This window comes from Bos taurus, chromosome 2 (genome assembly GCF_002263795.3).
Source record: "Bos taurus isolate L1 Dominette 01449 registration number 42190680 breed Hereford chromosome 2, ARS-UCD2.0, whole genome shotgun sequence".
Classification (NCBI taxonomy): Eukaryota; Metazoa; Chordata; class Mammalia; order Artiodactyla; family Bovidae; genus Bos; species Bos taurus.
This window is the reverse complement of record NC_037329.1, coordinates 90,334,501-90,354,240: the sequence shown is the minus strand read 5'-3', so window position 1 is coordinate 90,354,240 and position 19,740 is coordinate 90,334,501. Positions and strand designations below refer to the sequence as shown.

At 40.1% G+C, this 19,740-nt stretch overlaps 1 protein-coding gene across 1 annotated transcript in view; it reads right to left on the bottom strand.

The window, feature by feature from the left end:
• Positions 1-18,074, bottom strand: part of CDK15 (cyclin dependent kinase 15) — a 96,626-nt gene extending 78,552 nt beyond the window's left edge. The window contains exons 1-4 of the mRNA XM_024981308.2: positions 17,729-18,074; positions 16,865-17,014; positions 16,569-16,663; positions 7,873-7,952 (exon numbers count right to left, since the gene is read on the bottom strand). Of these exons, the coding sequence (XP_024837076.1) occupies positions 7,873-7,952; positions 16,569-16,663; positions 16,865-17,014; positions 17,729-17,851 (448 nt within the window). The 5' untranslated portion in view covers positions 17,852-18,074. The remainder of the gene's footprint in view (positions 1-7,872; positions 7,953-16,568; positions 16,664-16,864; positions 17,015-17,728) is intronic.
• Positions 18,075-19,740: the final 1,666 nt, after the last annotated feature.

Genomic DNA, 19,740 nt, shown 5'->3' with positions numbered 1-19,740 from the left:
GAAATTCAAAGTTAAAAAGAGGAGAGAGCCAAACTTGGGGAGCCCGGATGAGTGGGAAGGGCTGAGGACTGGCTCTTGTATCTTCAATAACAGGTTATTATTAGGTCACTAAAGGCCCCTTTGGGTTTCTCTGGTAGCTCAGCTGGTAAAGAATCTGCATGCAATGCCGGAGGTTCTGGTTTGATTCCTGGGTTGGGAAGATCTCCTAGAGAAAGGAAAGGCTACCCACTCCAGTATTTTTGGGCTTCCCTGGTGGCAGAAGAGTGCTGGCTGCAATGGGCCTCACAGAAGCGTGGCCGAGAGGAGCTACCCCATGTCTGAGGTCAGGGGTGGCAGCCGAGAGGAGCAACCTCAGGTCCAAGAAGCGGTGGCTGCGCAGGCGCAGGAGGGCCAAGAGGAGCTACTCCACATTCAAGCTCAGGAGGAGCGGCGGTGAGGAGATACCCCTTATCCAAGGTAAGAGAAACCCAGGTAAGACAGTAGGTGTTGCTAGAGGGCATCAAAGGGCAGACACACTGAAACCATAATCACAGAAAACTAGTCAATCTAATCACACAGACCACAGCCTTGTCTAACTCAATGAAACTAAGCCATGCCCGTGGGGCCACCCAGGACGGGCAGGTCATGGTGGAGAGGGCTGAGAGAATGTGGTCCACTGGAGAAGGGAATGGCAAACCACTTCAGTATTCTTGCCTTGAGAACCCCATGAACAGTATGAAAAGGCAAAATGATAGGATACTGAAAAAGGAACTCCCCAGGTCAGTAGGTGCCCAATATGCTACTGGAGATCAGTGGAGAAATAACTCCAGAAAGAATGAAGGGATGGAGCCAAAGCATAAACAATCCCCAGTTGTGGATGTGACTGGTGATAGAAGCAAGATCCGATGCTGTAAAGAGCAATATTGCATAGGAACCTGGAATGTTAGGTCCATGAATCAATGCAAATTGGAAGTGGTCGAACAGGAGATGGCAAGAGTGAATGTTGACATTCTAGGAATCAGCGAAATAAAATGGACTGGAATGGGTGAATTAAACTCAAATGACCATTATATCTACCACTGTGGACAGGAATCCCTTAGAAGAAATGGAGTAGCCATCATGGTCAACAAAAGAGTTTGAAATGCAGTACTTGGATGCAATCTCAAAAACAACAGAATGATCTCTGTTCGTTTCCAAGGCGAACCATTCAATATCACATTAATCCAAGTCTATGCCCCAACCAGTAACGCTGAAGAAGCTGAAGTTGAACGGTTCTATGAAGACCTACAAGACCTTTTAGAACTAACACCCAAAAAAGATGTCCTTTTCATTATAGGGGACTGGAATGCAAAAGTAGGAAGTCAATAGGCAAATTTGGCCTTGGAATACGGAATGAAGCAGGGCAAAGGCTAATAGAGTTTTGCCAAGAGAACACACTGGTCATGGCAAACACCCTCTTCCAACAACACAAGAGAAGACTCTACACATGGACATAACCAGATGGTCAACACTGAAATCAGATTGATCATATTCTTTGCAGCCAAAGATGGATAAGCTCTATACAGTTAGCAAAAACAAGACTGGGAGCTGACTGTGGCTCAGATCATGAACTCCTTATTGCCAAATTCAGACTTAAATTGAAGAAAGTAGGGAAAACCACTAGACCATTCAGGTATGACCTAAATCAAATTCCTTATGGTTATACAGTGGGAGTGAGAAATAGAACTAAGGGACTAGATCTGATAGAGAGAGTGCCTGATGAACTATGGACATTCATGTTCATGACATTGTATAAGAGACAGGGATCAAGACCATCCCCATGGAAAAGAAATGCAAAAGAGCAAAATGGCTGTCTGGGGAGGCCTTACAAATAACTATGAAAGGAAGAGAAGCAGAAAGCAAAGGAGAAAAGGAAAGATACAAGCATCTGAATGGGCAGAGTTCCAAAGAATAGCAAGAGATAAGAAAGCCTACCTCAGCGATCAATGCAAAGAAATAGAGGAAAACAACAGAATGGGAAAGACTAGAGATCTCTTCAAGAAAATTAGAGATACGAAGGGAACATTTCATGGAAAGATGGGCTCGATAAAGGACAGAAATGGTATGGACCTAACAGAAGAAGAAGATATTAAGAAGAGGTGGCAAGAATACACAGAAGAACTGTACAAAAAAGATATTCATGACCCAGATAATCACAATGGTATGATCACTCACCTAGAGCCAGACATCCTGGAATGTGAAGTCAAGTGGGCCTTAGAAAGCATCACTACGAACAAAGCTAGTGGAGGTGATGGAATTCCAATTGAGCTATTTCAAATCCTGGAAGATGATGCTGTGAAAGTGCTGCACTCAATATGCCAGCAAATTTGGAAAACTCAGCTGTGGCCACAGGACTGGAAAAGGTCAGTTTTCATTCCAATCCAAAAAAAAGGCAATGCCAAAGAATGCTCAAACTACCACACAATTGCACTCATCTCACATGCTAGTAAAGTAATGCTCAAAATTCTCCAAGCCAGGATTCAGCAAGACGTGAACCGTAAACTTCCAGATATTCAAGCTGGTTTTAGAAAAGGCAGAGGAACCAGAGATCAAACTGCCAACATCTGCTGGATCTGGAAAAAGCAAGAGAGTTCCAGAAAAACATCTATTTCTGCTTTATTGACTATGCCAAAGCCTTTGACTGTGTGGATCACAATAAACTGTGGAAAATTCTGAAAGAGATGGGAATACCAGACCACCTGACCTGCCTCTTGAGAAATTTGTATGCAGGTCAGGAAGCAACAGTTAGAACTGGACATGGAACAACAGACTGGTTCCAAATAGGAAAAGGAGTTCGTCAAGACTGTATATTGTCACCCTGCTTATTTAACTTACATGTAGAGTACATCATGAGAAATGCTGGGCTGGAAGAAGCACAAGCTGGAATCAAGATTGCTGGGAGAAATATCAATAACCTCAGATACGCAGATGACACCACCCTTATGGCAGAAAGTGAAGAGGAACTAAAAAGCCTCTTGATGAAGGTGAAAGAGGAGAGTGAAAAAGTTGGCTTAAAGTTCAACATTCAGAAAATGAAGATCATGGCATCTGGTCCCATCACTTAATGGGAAATAGATGGGGAAACAGTGGAAACAGTGTCAGACTTTATCTTTTTGGGCTCCAAAATCACTGCAGATGGTGATTGCAGCCATGAAATTAAAAGATGCTTACTCCTTGGAAGGAAAGTTATGACCAACCTAGGTGGCATATTCAAAAGCAGAGACACTACTTTGCTAACAAAGGTCCATCTAGTCAAGGCTATGGTTTTTCCAGTAGTCATGTATGGATGTGAGAGTTGGACTGTGAAGAAAGCTGAGCACCGAAGAATTGATGCTTTTGAACTGTGGTGTTGGAGAAGACTCTTGAGAGTCCCTTGGACTGCAAGGAGATCCAACCAGTCCATCCTAAAGGAGATCAGTCCTGGGTGTTCTTTGGAAGGAATGATGCTAAAGCTGAAACTCCAGTACTTTGGCCACCTCATGTGAAGAGTTGACTCATTGGAAAAGATTCTGATGCTGGGAGGGATTGGGGGCAGGAGGAGAAGGGGACGACAGAGGATGAGATGGCTGGATGGCATCACCAACTCGATGGACTTGAGTCTGAGTGAACTCGGGGAGTTGGTGATGGACAGGGAGGCCGGGCGAGCTGCAATTCATGGGGTCTCAAAGAGTCAGACACGACTGAGTGACTGAACTAACTGAACTGGTGGCGCAGATGGTAAAAAAAATCTGCCTGCAATTAGGGAGACCTGGGTTTGATTCCTGGGTTGGAAAGATCCCCTGGCGGAGGGCATGTCAACCCACTCCAGTATTCTTGCCTGGAGAATCCCCATGGACTATAGCCTTCCAGGCTCCTCTGTCCATGGGGTTGGAAAGAATTAGTCATGACTAAGCAACTAAGCATCACTGACTCAATGGACATGAGTTTGAGCAAGCTTCGGGAGATGGTGAAGGACAGGGAGGCCTGGCATGCTGCAGTCCGTGGGGTCACAAAGAGTCGGACACGACTGAGTGAGCAAAAACAAGACTTCACTGTATCACCTTGTAGAGGTGCCTTTGTCTGTTTTTGGCTTTTTCTTATATATGGACTGAAAATAATTACTCCGTAATGTTTTCTACTAGAGAATGATATTAAAAGATTCTCAGCTGAAACCATTTTCTAACTTAAAGATTTGGAATTATAGTGCTATAGAGCATATGAAAGAATCAGAATTGATAAATACACAATATTGTATATTTTCTTTAAAATGTTTCTCTTGCATTTACTTAATGTTTATACAACATGCTTCATAAAATAGATTTCTATTTTTATTTTTTAGTTTTACTTTTGCAAAAGGAAAAAATCCTTGAGTTAAGGATTTCTAACTTTACTGTAATAAAGTAGAAAGGCTTTAGAATAGAATAGAATGGATTTGAATATGTAATGCCTCTGATTACTAGCTCTGTGACCTCTGACCAGTTATCTAACCTCTCTTAAGTTCAAACTCCTTCATCACTACGACAAAAAACACACTTTACCAACTAGAGTTGACGTAAAGGTTCAAAAAAAAGATTGAAGTTGGGGGAAGATTATATTATGTGCCCAGTCCTCAAAAAAGATTATTTCTATGAATGCTTCCTAATGAATCCCGCTAAGGGGCTGAAAGTCCTGGAAGTGCTTTTTAAACAGTTTCTATTTTTATAGACAGATATTTAAAATAATGTACATTATTAAGACATTGATACATAGGTTAATAAAACTAGGGAACATGTTCTTATATAAAAACATCATATTAGCCTATTCCAATGAAAGTGCTATCTCCTAGTTGCAAAAACAAATGTTTAAAATATAGAGCCCATTGGGAAAGATTCTGTAAGTTTCAATGAAGGTGGTTAATCTTTTTAACTAGCAAAGGAATAAGGATGGGCAATATGCCTATTGTGTCCACTGTTGTGTATATAGCAGTCGGCAAAATACCTAGCCATAGTAGGTGGCCAGGTGTTTGTGTATGAAGTCAAAATCCATACACTCTCCCATATGGATTTTGACTCAGATTTTGCTTGACTCACAGCTCTGTACAGGAATCATAATAATATCTACCTCCAAAGGACTGGAAGAGGTTAACACATGAAAAATATTTGGCACATGTATTAAGGTATATTGCCCTTAGTACTGTGCATACTTTTGCTAATTTCATTATATTACATGTTACAATCAAATAATATTCCAAATGACCAGATTAATAAATTGCCACATGCTTTCTACCTATACATATAGAGACTGCACATGGAGTAAAATCCTACTCAATGAATCTTTGGCTGATACACCATTAGAGCAGCCAAACTGTTCAGGAAAAGTAATTCCTACTTCAAGGCTTTTTAGAGAAGTCTGCATTGCTCATTTAGTTTTTCTGCACGTGGCTTTCGGTTGCCTTTTTAGCTAGTGACCCTGGATTTTAACTAACAAACTCCAGCTGTTCTTCTTTTGCCTTCCAGCCCTTCTCATTTAACCTCCTGTCTCCCTGGCCTCACATCCTTAAAGTTCTTACAGGAAAAATGGGACAGTGCCAAAGTTTTCAAATGAGGCCTTCTGTCTTCTTGAAGAGAGAGGGCTCCTCTATCAAGGGCTCCCAGCATTTACATTGGTGAAAAAAGAAACATGCGTTGTTGGAAACTGGATGCCTAACAACCTCCAGTGTGTCAAAAAAAATCCTTTTGTGGTTTTTCATATTAAACAAGCAAAGCATTCAGTAAGGTAAGTCCATAAAACAAACCAAGAAAGTCCACAGTTGAATACTAAATGTAATTGCAAACACCTGTGATGGAGAGGCACTTTCTCAGTAAATAAGAAATAAAAGAAACATTTAGCATACAGAACAATGCAGATCCAGCATTTCTGAACCATGCTGAGAACCATCTGTTAGCAAAACTGGCAAAGTTTTCGCTGTTTAAAGTCAAATGTCAACCTGAAAAAAAACTTGGCTGCGGAGAAAATCTGAGCAAGGCAGGCCTGTAGCAACAGGCAAGCGCACCTCACAAAGGAAACGCTGTGAGAAGAGGGCGAACCTGGGCCTAGAGACCCAGGCCTGATGCTGGCCGCCTGAGGATGCCTACTATGCTCAGAAATGCTCCTTAGCCTGTCCACACATCTCTTTCTAAATCTGATCATCCTTTCATGGGGACCACTAATATGTCCATCAGTAAATACAGAGTCCATTATATTAAACACTTAAAAACACGCTTTCCTCCAGAATGCACCTGATCCTACTAGGTTGAAGCCCCGGCTAATCAGACAGCCATTTGGTCCTTCTACTGAAATTCAGAATGACGTATTTCCCAGGGGCTCTGGAAGTCTTTTGAAAATGGCATCAAATTCAGTTATAAACTCATTTTCTGAATTGCTTTTCCCAAGCCTGTTTGCATGACCCATCCTCCAAGCTCAGTTCAAAATCTATTGACTCAATTAGCCATACTGAGACTGATTGGTTCTCATCTCAGTTTACAAGGTCCTTTTTACCTTCATCATAACACTGCTTACAACCTGAACCATCTGCTCTGTTACAACTGAAAAGATATATAGCAAAGATCAGATCTTTCTTCTCATCTTTCACAACACCCTGCAGTATGCTTTGTGTACAGTATGTGCTTCATAAAAAAGGGAAGATGAAGTTGTTAAAAGGGGACAAGCAAGACCAGAGAGGAGCCATTTCTCTGGGTTTTTGATGAAAAAGATACTAATTCTATTATCATTTTATTTCAAATGGCTCATGTAAGAAGGCTAATAAGTTGCATTTTAATGATTTATTTTCACTGTACTGGCTTCTTGATTTTTAAATTATAAATTTTTAGTTATCTTGATAGCGAACGAGACATCACTAAAAGAAAGGAGCAAAAAGGATATGATATTTGCCAACATGTTGAACTCTGAAGATGAACCCTGTGATTAGTGTTTTATATGCATATTGTCACTTAACCCTCATAATAACTCAAAGAAATAGGTATTGGAGATCAAACCAGTCAATCAACCCTGAATATTCATTGGAAGGATTGATGCTGAAGCTGAAGCTCCAATACTTTGGCCACCTGATGGGAAGAGTCAACTCATTGGAAAAGACCCTGATGCTGGGAAAGATTGAGGGCAGGAGGAGAAGGGGACAACAGAGGATGAGATGGTTGGATGCCATCACTGAGTCAATGGAGAGAAGTTTGAGCAAACTCCGGGAGATGGTGAAGGACAGGGAAGCCTGGAGTGCTGCAGTCCCTGGGATCACAAAGAGTCAGACAAGACTGAGAGACTGAACAACAAATCGTCTTTCTGCAATAGACGTCTTAAACAGGAAAAGTAATCTACCCATGGTCACAGCACTACTAATCTGTAGACCTCTAAGATTCAAGCCCAAGTCCTACCGACACCAGACTTCTCATCTACTTGCTCTACCACCTGAGGTTCAGAGAAAATATAGGCATAACACTAAAAATACATGTTTTTCCAGAGAGTTTTTCAAATACTATCTAAAGAACTTATTTTCAGGTAAGCTGCTTACTGAGGATTTGTAAGTACATTAATTTTCTCCTTTGTATGGATATTTCTAGGGTTTTATAGATATGGCCTTAGCACGCAGCATGGGACCAAGCTCACAGACAATATTTAGTAAATACTCACTGAGTTCATAGTTTGGGTCAATTAATATAATAGTTTTGAATTCTAATTTCTTCAAGAGTAAGTAATAAAATGATTTGGAAAACTGGTGTGAAGAATAAAATTGCAATTACAACATTACTTCTATAAAAGCTAGATGCTGAATGGATAGATTCAATGTGTTTTTATCGAATCAAAAACTTAAAACATCTCTTGGGTCCACTCTACTGTTCTTACCTTCCCGGATGGCTGTAAATGGGACTCCTTCCTCTGCATTCATACTGATGACTTTTAAAGCCACTAGTTGTCCATTTATCCTGGAAGAGTCGGGGGAAAGGGCATACATTTGTCGACATGCCTCATAGTAGCAATTTATACTAGAGATGGCTTAACAAAAGTAACTTTGCTTCAAATTTTATTCCAGCATATAAAATGTACAATTTTCTCAAAATAAAAAGTTTTAAAAGTCACATGTATATATCAAACCATTGCTTTCTCTTTACCAAAGTGATATATATTCATTACAGAAAAGATGGAGAATTCAGGAAAGCACAGAAGACAAACCCAACAAAGCCATCCTCATATTCCGATGTATATTGTTCCTTTTATTTACCACTGAGCCATCCTTATTTTTCATCTGAACTATTGTAATGAACTCCTACAGAGTTTCTGCTTGTATGTTTGTACCCCCACTATCTTCTCCCAACGGTAGTCCAGGGAATCTTTTTAAAGTGAAAGTCAAAACAAGTCACTTTTGTGCTCAAAACCCAACATTGTCTCCACATCTCATCCTGAATAAAAGTCAAATTCTTACAATCGGATCCTGCTGCTGTTGCTGCTGAGTCACTTCAGTCGTGTCTGACTCTCTGTGACCCCAGAGACGGCAGCCCACCAGGCTCCCCTGTCTCTGGGATTCTCCAGGCAAGAACACCGGAGTGGGTTGCCATTTCCTTCTCCAATGCATGAAAGTGAAAAGTCAAAGTGAAGTCGCTCAGTCGTGTCTGACCCTCAGCGACCCCATGGACTGCAGCCTACCAGGCTCCTCCGTCCATGGGATTCTCCAGGCAAGAGTACTGGAGTGGGGTGCCAACCTGCCCAGTCCCACCATTCTCTCTCTCTCCATCGCCTCCTACTCTCCAGTTATTCATTGTTCTGTTTACTGATGTGAGCTAAATGCCAGAAAACAGAGACGATTTTAATGCAAGTGTAACTATACTGTTTTTTTTTAATACAGTAGGTTTTATATCATATTATTAGTTTTTTCTCCATTTGACTTCTAATCATTCTTGTATTATGTGATATTTAATAATAACATTTATCAGATAAATATGTTACAATGTGTTTTGCCAGATCCAAATATTTTAATATTGTCTCTAACTTTTGACTGTTATAAAAATACCCTGACAATCATATTTGTTTGTATTTGCACATAAGTCTTTTCACATAGCCTCTGTTATTTTTTCAGGGTTGAGATAGAATTGCTAAATCAGAGTATGTAGCACACAAGTTTTTATTGTTTTGCACACATGTTCCCAAATTGTGTCACAGAGTGGTCGCACCACTAACTGGTCATGAGGCTGGCCATTCTAGCACCCACTGACTGACACCAGACAGATTCCTTGCTTTTCATTGTTATTGCTTCAATATTTCATTTTTTAGAACAGTTTTAGATTTACAGAAAAGTTGAGAAGATAGTACAAAAGGTTCCCATATACCTCACATCCAATTTCTTCTGTTGTTATCATACTTATATTAGTATCATACATTTGTTGAATTAATGAGGCAATATTGATATATAATTATTAACTAAAGTCCATAGTTTATTAGGAATTCTTTAGGGTTTTTTGCAGTAAAATTGTATTGCTTCTTGTGGGTTGCACTGTAAATTGGTAAAATTTGGGAGAGTATAACTAACTCAGTTGGTAAAGAATCTACCTGCAATACAGGAGACCCTGGGTTGGGAAGATCCACTGGAGAAGGGATAGGCTACCCACTCCAGTATTATTGGGCTTCCTTTGGGGCTCAGCTGGTTAAAAATCCGCCTGCAATACGGGACACCCGAGTTTGATCCCTGGGTTGGTTGGGAAGGTCCCCTGGAGAATGGAAAGGCTACCCACTCCAGTATTCTGGCCTGGAGAATTCCATGGACTGTATAGTCCATGGGGTCACAAAGAGTCAGACATGACTGAATGACTTCCACTTTGCAACATGATCATGGGATTCCCTCATAGCTCAGTATTGCAACATATGCCTGCAATACAGGAGACCTGGATTCAATTCCTGGGTGGAAAGGATCTCCTGGAGAAAGAAATAGCAACCCACTCCAGTATTCTTGCCTGAAGAATCCTATGGACAGAGGAGCCTGGCAGGCTACAGTCCATGGGCTTGCAAGAGTCAAACACAACTTAACAACTAAACCACCACCATAACATGATCATACATATGAAAAGCCTTGAGATTATCATACTCGGGATTTTTCCCAATAATGTTAATTAACAAAGATTTTAATAATTCCAAGTAATGAAAGACATTGTTGTGTTAGTTACAATAGAAAAAAAAAGAAATAACTGAAACGTTCAACATTAGAGAAACAGCTAAAAAATGTGTGGTACATCAGTATAGTAGAATATTTTGCATTCATAACAAAAGTTAAGTCCAGAGGCATATAGAAAGAAACATGAGGCGTCCCTGGTGGCTCAGTGGTAGAGAGTCTGCCTGCCAATACAGGGGGAGATACAGGTTTGATTCCTGGGTCTGGGAAGATCCCACGTGCCACAGAGCAGCTAAGCCCATGCACCACAACTATTGAGCCTGTGCTCTAGCACCTAGGAACCACAACTACTGAGCCCACACCTTGCAACTACTGAAACCCGCATGCCCTAGAGCTCGTGCTCTGCAACAGGAGAGGCCACTGCAGCTAGAGAATAGCCCTTGCTCACCGCAGCTTGAGAAAAGCCCACGCAGCAACAAAGACTCAGTATGGTCTTTTAAAAAATTAAATTAATTAAATTTTAAAAAGCCATAAAGTTTATGATAATATGAAAAATAGAGTACATAACAGCAAGCACACCATATTTGTAACTAAACAATCTACGTGCAAGTGAAAGACAAAATGCACGTGTGCATATTGCTATGCCAAAGTGATGGAATGATTACACAGTAGATGATTTTTAAGTTTAAAAAATTCATCTGCTGTTGCATATTTCCTTTTAAAATAACATTACAACTTTCCAATTTCATTTCAAAATGCTTTCCCACAGAAACTATTCTTTCTAGATATGTATAAATGTATGAAAATCAATTTACCTCTTAGTCATTTCAAAAATTGAGATATATAGCATTGTATACTCATATACAATGTATATACATATAACCCTGTAAATTTAAGGTATGCAACAGGTTGACTTGATACATTTCGGTACTGAAATATGATTTACCAGGATTTCTTTAGTTTTTACCTGATGTCCTTTTTGTATTCTATGATATCATCTAGGACAAACATTGCATTTAGTTGTCATGTCTCTTTAGGCATCTCTTGGCCGTGACAGTTTCCCAGACTTTCCTTGTTTTTGATGACACTGACAATTTAGAGGAGTACTGGTCAAGTATTTTGTAGCATACCTCTTTATTGGAATTTTTCTGATGTTTTTCTTATGATTAGACCATGGTCATGGGTTTTGGTTTTGTCACATTGTGTTGGGGTACATGCTGTCATCATAATACATGACTTTTGATGTGGCCTTAATCACTTGGCTCAGGTAATATCTATCAGGTTTCTTCACTGTAAATTCATTCTCGCCCTAATCCCTTTCCATACTGTATTTTGGGGGAATGTCACTCTCAGTAGCCCACACTTAAAGAGTAGAAAGTTATGCTCTGCCAGCTTGAAGGTAGAATAGTGACTTAAATTGTCTGGAAATGGCCTCTTCTCTCCCATTTATTAATCAACCAAACTACTTATTCATAGCACTTTGGACTCACAGGTACTCATTTTATACTTTGGCTTACAACCCAATACTATTTTATTTTGTTGCTCAATTTCCACATTTGTTCCTTGGGAGCCTTTCCTTGGCTTCTGGGTCCCTTTGACATACTTCCACAAATGTGGGGCTTGTTTATCAGGTGCATGCCTTTATCTTCAGTTTTGGTCTTTTTAAAAGATTAAAAGGATGATTCCATTTTAATTTCTATTCCTTCAACTACTTGTGGAACTGAATTTTTATAAGCTTATTGGTCTTTTATGTTTTTTTGTAGTTTCCCTATTTGTCCATTTTGGGGGGAGGTATTTTGCATATACCTCTTACCAATTTCTTTTGTTTGCCTTATTATTTCTTTGAAATTTTAAACTTTCAATTTCTTATGACATTCAGTATTTTCCAAAATGCTTTACTCAGAGAATAGGTCTGTGAAATATTCCCCACCCCCTATGCTAAAAATTTTCTGGTCAAATATGAAAGTGAAAATGATGTCACTCAGTCATGTCTGACTCTTTGCAACCCCATGAACTGTAGCCCTCCAGGCTCCTCCATCCAGGGGATTCTCCAGGCAAGAATATTGGAGTGGGTTTTCATTTCCTTCTCCAGGGGATCTTCCTGACCTAGGGATTGAACTCAGGTCTCCTGCATTGCAGGCAGACTCTTTACCATTTGAACCACCAGGGAAGTCAAATATGTTTAGAAAATGCTTTTACTTTAAAATTTTTCTTAATCTTTTTTAGACAGTCATGCTATACATCAACATTTTAAAGATGCTGAGAGCACCTATGATGAAGGATCACATTATATTTTGATCTAGGGTTACCTGTGTCAATTTGACCATGGTAACTGTTTCAGTGAACCTCTATTGAAGTAGCTCAGAATTGAGGGGTCCTCAGGCAATGGCAAGCCACTCCAGTACTCTTGCCTGGAAAATCCCATGGATGGAGGAGCCTGGTAGGCTGCAGTCCATGGGGTCGCTACAAGTCGGACACGACTGAGCGACTTCACTTTCACTTTTCACTTTCACACATGGGAGAAGGCAATGGCAACCCACTCCAGTGTTCTTGCCTGGAGAATCCCAGGGACGGCAGAGCCTGGTGGGCTGCCGTCTATGGGGTCGCACAGAGTCGGACACAACTGAAGCAACTTAGCAGCAGCAGCAGCAGAATGTACTTGGATAGATGGGCAACCATGAACATGTCCAATCTTCCCTAATAGGTTCTGACTTCAGTGTTATGTACAGACAGACCTTTCCAGTCCAAAAGTTATATAGACTTCCCTTGTTTATTCTTCTAGTTCTTGTATGTTTTCTTTTTCAACTCCTTTCATTTCAGTTCAGTTCAGTCGCTCAGTCATGTCCGACTCTTTGTGACCCCATGGACTGCAGCATGCCAGGCTTTCCTGTCCATCACCAACTCCTGGAGCTAGCTCAAACTCTTGTCCATCGAGTTGGTGATGCCATCCAACCATCTCATCCTCTGTCGTCCCCTTCTCCTGCCTTCAATCTTTCCCAGCATCAGGGTCTTTTTCAGTGGGTCAGTTCTTCATATCAGGTGGCCAAAGCATTGGAGTTTCAGCTTCAGCATCAGTCCTTCCAGTGAATATTCAGGACTGACTTCCTTTAGGATGGACTGGTTGGATCTCCTTGCAGTCCAAGGGGCTCTCAAGGATCTTCTCCAAAACCACAGTTTAAAAGCATCAGTTCTTTGGCACTCAGCTTTCTTTATAGTTCAACTCTCACATCCCTACATGACTACTGGAAAAACCATAGCTTTGACTAGACAGGCCTTTGTTGGCAAAGTAATGTCTCTGCTTTTTAATATGCTGTCTAGGTTGGTCATAGCTTTTCTTCCAAGGAGCAAGTGTCTTTTAAATTTCATGGCTGCAGTCACCATCTGCAGTAATTTTGGAGTCCAAAAAAATAAAATCTGTCACTGTTTCCACTGTTTCTCCATCTACTTGCCATGAAGTGATGGGACCAGATGCCATGATCTTAATTTTCTACACGTTGAGTTTTAAGCCAAGTTTTTCACTCTCCTCTTTCATTTTCATCAAGTGGCTCTTTAGTTCCTCTTCGCTTTCTGCCATAAGGGTGGTGTCATCTGCATATCTGAGGTTATTGATATTTCTCCCGACAATCATGAGAACCCCATGAACAGTGATTGTATATTAGATCTTACTAATATTTGGATTTGTGACTCTTTGGGGCTTTACAAATCATATTTATTTGATCTGTCTTTTCTTGTACTCATGCTACACTACTTTAATTATTGTAGCGTTTGAACATATTTAGAATGCATTAAAATTCTAAATTATAGAATCATTAACATCTTTGTATTACTAGATTTTTTAATCTAAATGTCCTTACAGAGTCCCTGGAATGATCTACAAGATCCTACACAATGGCCCTACTGTATCTGCAACTCCTCCTACCTTCAAGTCCTTCCACCCACTGCCTCTAATGCCAGGCATGCTCCTGCCTCAGGGGTTTGCTGCTTGCTGTTCCCTCTGCCTGAGGTCCTCTTCCACTACACACCCACGCAGTTCATGCCTCACCTTTGTCAGAATCTCTGTTCAAGTGTTCCCTTCTCAGTAAGCCTGCCTCTCACCACTCTGTTTAAAATAGTAATTCACCACCCCATGCCGGCACTCCCGATTCCTCTTCCCTGTTTTATTCTTTCCCAACATTTTCACTCTTTGACAAACTTGGTCAAAGAGTTTGTTTATTGCCTCTCTCATCATCACTAGAACATACACTCCGTACTTATCACTTTTTTTCTTCAATGAATCCTTATTGGCTAAAATAGTACCTAGCACATAGTAAGTAGGGCTTCCCTGGTAGCTCAGTGGTAAAGAATCCACCCCACCAATGCAGGAGATGCTGGTTTGATCCGTGGGTCAGGAAGATTCTCTGGAGAAGCAAATGGCAACCCACTTCAGTATTCTTGCCTGGGTAATCCCATGGACAGAGGAGCCTGACAGGCTATGGTCTATGAGGTTGCAAAAGAAATGGACACGACTTACTAATTTAGTTGTTAAGTTGGTTGAGTTGGTAAGTTGTGACTAACCAACAGCAACAACATAGTAAGTGCTTAATAAATACGAGTAGAATGAATGCCTTTCTGGCTTTTGCAAATCTTTTATATCCTTTAGTAAATCTTATATATAAATCCTGCCCATTTTTTAATGCTAATGACTTTTTATTGTTGCTACTTTAAGAATAATTTCCCCTACAATATTTTCCATTAAATGCTTATTGCTAATACATAAGGCAATTGTTAACAAGTATATTTTGATTTTATAACTGATGACCTAGTTGTTCTATCTCACTATTTCAAGTTTCTTAGATGATTCTCTTGGGGTTTTTTTAAGTAGACAATTCTATAATCCATAAAAATTATATTCAGTCTTTTTTCCTTGTTGCATGAGCTAGAATCCTTCTGATAATCTTTAACAATAGAAAATAATGGGCAGTCTTGCCCTACTCTAACTTAATGGTGATGTCAGTAGTATTGAGCAAAGAAAAAGTATAGAAGTTGTTGATCTGAAATTACTCTACGTCATGATGGGTAATTATCATTCTATTCCTATTTTGTTCAGAGTTTAAAAACTAGTAATTGATGTTGAATTTATAAAATGCTTTCTTGACATCTATCTTTATGGTATGTTTTAACTTGTTTTAAATTATGAATGTAACACTTTTATGGTAAGAAATACAGTGAAAAGTTTGAGTGATCTTCCTCCATTCCAGTTTCAACCACTAAAAGTAGCTACTTTCAATGGTCCCTTTTAGATTTTTCCAGATTCCTCTAAGCACATACAAATTTATACATGAACAGTGCTTTTTTTTCCTAAATGAGATCATATATTGTTCTGTAACTTGTTTTTCTTCATATATGTCTATCTTATACTCTAGATGTTTGCATACTATTTCACTATATAGTAATAATTTAGCCAGTCCTCCATTAATGGATATTGGTAACCAGGCTTTCACTCTTTCTATTATAAGTCTTGCTGCAATTAATATACTGTTACATACATCTCTGTGAACTTGGACAGAGTATATATTTCTAGTGTATTTTTTCATTCTGTTACTAGGATGAATATTTTGAAGGAAATTTTTTATATTCTTAGTTCCTAAGATAGTTTATGGAAGTGAGTTAAATCTTGTTTATACATAAAATATTTAAAATGGTATCTCTTCCAAACTCGCCTTTAACAAGTAAAAACAATACCACAAGTATTAAGATACATAATAAATACTTAGTTTTGTAGTATTTATATTAAATTGTTAAAAATTAACATTAAACCACTTTGAGCCATTATTTTTCTCCACTGGAGTAACGTAAATTAAGGAAATCAGACCTTCTTGACTATCCCACCTTGAAAAAGCAGTGAAATTCATGACTCTCTCAAATATGTTTAACATAGTTTTTATTAACCAAAATGGGTATTCGCTTTCTGGATTAACAGTCTTTTTTATTCTCCAGCCATTTTTGTGTAATTTGCAAGTGTAGAAAACCCAGGATAAATCAATCTTTGCGTACTAGGTCTTACTTTGTAGAAACCAACTTCAGTATCTTCTAAGAAGGCAAAGTAAAAGAAGGAAGGAGCAAACTCAAGGGTGCTACTGAAACCCTTGTCATGTTTCAGGTAGGATATGACATCTTATCCACTGTACTCCCCACCAAGTGATGGACAGTAATTGAGAAAGTTTAATTTGAATTGACTCAAAAGGAGGAAAAGCTGATAAACATCTTAGTGGGCTGATTTTAATTGGGGCACGGGAAGTCTGTCTGCTTTCAAGGCTGCTTCAGTCATTATGTCATTCCATATTGACAGTGGGGTCTTGCATAGGTCCTGAATTTCTACCATGTGTCAGCTGGCTTCATAATGTCAAATCCTGGGGGTGAAATCCTCATCTCTAAAGTTTCTCCCAGCTAATGAGTCACTTACCTGCTAATCCCTTTGTAAACTGTAGCATAAGAACCTTCACCCAGCTTCTCCAAGTTCAAGTAAGATGAAGCTGCCCCAAAAGGGAGGCTCTTCCTCTGCATAAGAGGAATGAGGAGTGAGGAGGGGGGAAAGAAAAGAGCATTTTTTTAGTGTTGACTTTTTCCCCCACAGAAATTAGACAACGTTGCAGAATGTGCTTGGGAAGGTCTGCTTAGTAATTGTCTTGGAAAAAGGGCCAGCCTTCCTAGATAAGTACACATTAAATTCCTCTTGATCAACATCAGCTGCTCACTCACCCACTGAAAACCTTGCCTCAGATCCTCTTCCTGAAAAGAATCGCTGTTACTCCGTGGCCTTTTACTCTTGAACTTCCGGGCATGCACAGCCTGAAGTCCCCTGGGGTGAAATGAAGTCATGGAACATGATGCTTCTTTTAGGTCTGTTAGCTAGAGAAAAAGGAAAGTGCAGGAATAAAATTTATGCAAAGTCAAGACAATGGCTAGCATAAACCGCTTTTTCTTTATTTGCCTGATGTTAACTCTTCAAATGTTTTCTAAGCTTCCCACACTTTCAAAATGTACCTTTCTTGAACATCAGTTCCTTTAAAAAAACAAAAAACCCATAATGATATCAACTGCTAAAACACAACATTCTTTCTTTACCTAAAAAATCTGTCTTTAGACACTTAGGTTAACCTAAATTTCTCTGATGGATGGGTTCCAATTTTTCTGTTAAACCTAGACTTTTCTTTTTCTTGTCCCTTTAATTTACCTCTTTAGGGGAATAACTTTCCTGTACAGCATTGCTGATAGCCATGAGCTAATTAACTGAAAATTTTAATCCATAGGATACCAAATACCGCAGCTTGTTTTTTGAGGTTCAGCTCGCTAATTTCGTACTTCAGAGATTTCAAGAGAATAACTTTCTTGACTGCAAGGCAAGTGAATTTCGTGCAGCCCAAAGCATAGGGTTATTTTCCCCTTTTGGCTTAAAAGAAAATCCCCGAATTTGATAACAACAGCCACACATTCTTTGTGACTTTAATAGAATTTTCTTTTTATTGCCTTAGTCCTAATGCAGGAAAAGCAGACCCTGCTACAGAAAGGGAGCCTCTGAACTCTGTTTATCAGTAGAGGGAGATGCTCCTGGGATATGAATACCTCGATCGCAGCCTCCGTCATCACAGGCGCACTCCTCTGACAGCTGTGTGCGTTGCCTCCCTCCCGACAGCGATGGCAGCTGCATCCAGGCTGCAGAGCCTTTGCACACAGCTCTTGACCCATAATCTTCTAGGTTCAAGGAGAACACCGGCACTTGAACCTCTCTCCCTCTGCTTCTCCTCTCCTTGTTCACTCCCTTTTTTGCCAGAGGTCAGCAGTGCGGGAGCTTTCATATGACTCACATGAGGGCTCTGCCTGGAGCAGCCTCATGACTTCAGCAGTTTTTCTTGATCAGTGCAAGAGAGTATACCTCAGAAAGGCAGCCGCCTGCCTTCATATGTGCACAATGGACACCAAGACAGCTAATGTTGGATAGAATAAACTTTGACACAACTCAAGTTCTTCCAGCCACAAGTTAGTGCCACTGGTACACACCTTTTTAATGAATTTGCATTGCTTATCCATATTACTGAAGATATTTATTAGATTTTCCTGGACATGTTGAGGAATATTTTCTCCCTGCCTTTTATGTGAAGGTATTTTGTTTTTAAGACTACAGAATAAATTTGCAACCTAACCAATTTTTAGTAGTCAAAGAAACCACAGAACCCTAGGACTGAAAGAGAGCTGAAGATATCTAGTCCATCTCTTTGCCTTCGAGTAACAGGGTAACTAATAGTCCCAGAGGGGTACCCATTCATTCACTGATTCAAAAACTATCTAGTGAGCACTTGTGTTGTTCTTTAAATGTTACCCAGTAGTGGAGAGACAGGAGTTTGCACGAAATATTTTCTCTCCCTCTCTCCTTCCCTCTCCCGACCTCCTTCTGTCCACATAAAAGTAACTAACATTTACGAGTTCCAGAAAAACATCTATTTCTGCTTTATTGACTATGCCAAAGCCTTTGACTATGTGGATCACAATATACTGTGGAAAATTCTGAACGAGATGGGAATACCAGACCACCTGACCTGCCTCTTGAGAAATGTGTATGCAGGTCAGGAAGCAACAGTTAGAACTGGACATGGAACAACAGACTGGTTCCAAACAGGAAAAGGAGTACATCAAGGCTGTACATTGTCACCCTGCTTATTTAACTTATATGCAGAGTACATCATGAGAAACACTGGACTGGAAGAAGCACAAGCTGGAATCAAGATTGCTGGGAGAAATATCAATAACCTCAGATATGCAGATGACACCACCCTTATGGCAGAAAGTGAAGAGGAACTAAAAAGCCTCTTGATGAAAGTGAAAGAGGAGAGTGAAAAGTTGGCTTAAAGCTCAACATTCAGAAAACGAAGATCATGGCATCTGGTCTCATCACTTCATGGGAAATAGATGGGGAAACAGTGGAAACAGTGTCAGGTTTTATTTTTTTGGGCTCCAAAATCATTGCAGATGGTGATTGCAGCCATGAAATTAAAAGACGCTTACTTGGAAGGAAAGTTATGACCAACCTAGACGGCATATTCAAAAGCAGTGACATTACTTTGCTAACAAAGGTTCATCTAGTCAGGGCTATGGTTTTTCCAGTAGTCATGTATGGATACAAGAGTTGGACTGTGAAGAAAGCTGAGCACCGAAGAATTGATGGTTCTGAACTGTGGTGTTGGAGAAGACTCTTGAGAGTCCTTTGGACTTCAAGGAGATCCAACCAGTCCATCCTAAAGGAGATCAGTCCTGGGTGTTCTTTGGAAGGAATGATGCTAAAGCTGAAACTCTAATACTTTGGCCACCTCATGTGAAGAGTTGACTCTTTGGAAAAGACTCTGATGCTGGGAGGGATTTGGGGGCAGGAGGAGAAGGGGACAACAGAGGATGAGATGGCTGGATGGCATCACTGACTCGATGGATGTGAGTCTGTGTGAACTCCGGGAGTTGGTGATGGACAGGGAGGCCTGGCGTGCTGCAATTCATGGGGTTGCAAAGAGTCGGATACGACTGAGCGACTGAACTGAACTGATCAATATATTAATACAGTGACATGTCAGGGCAGGACCTCAAGCTAG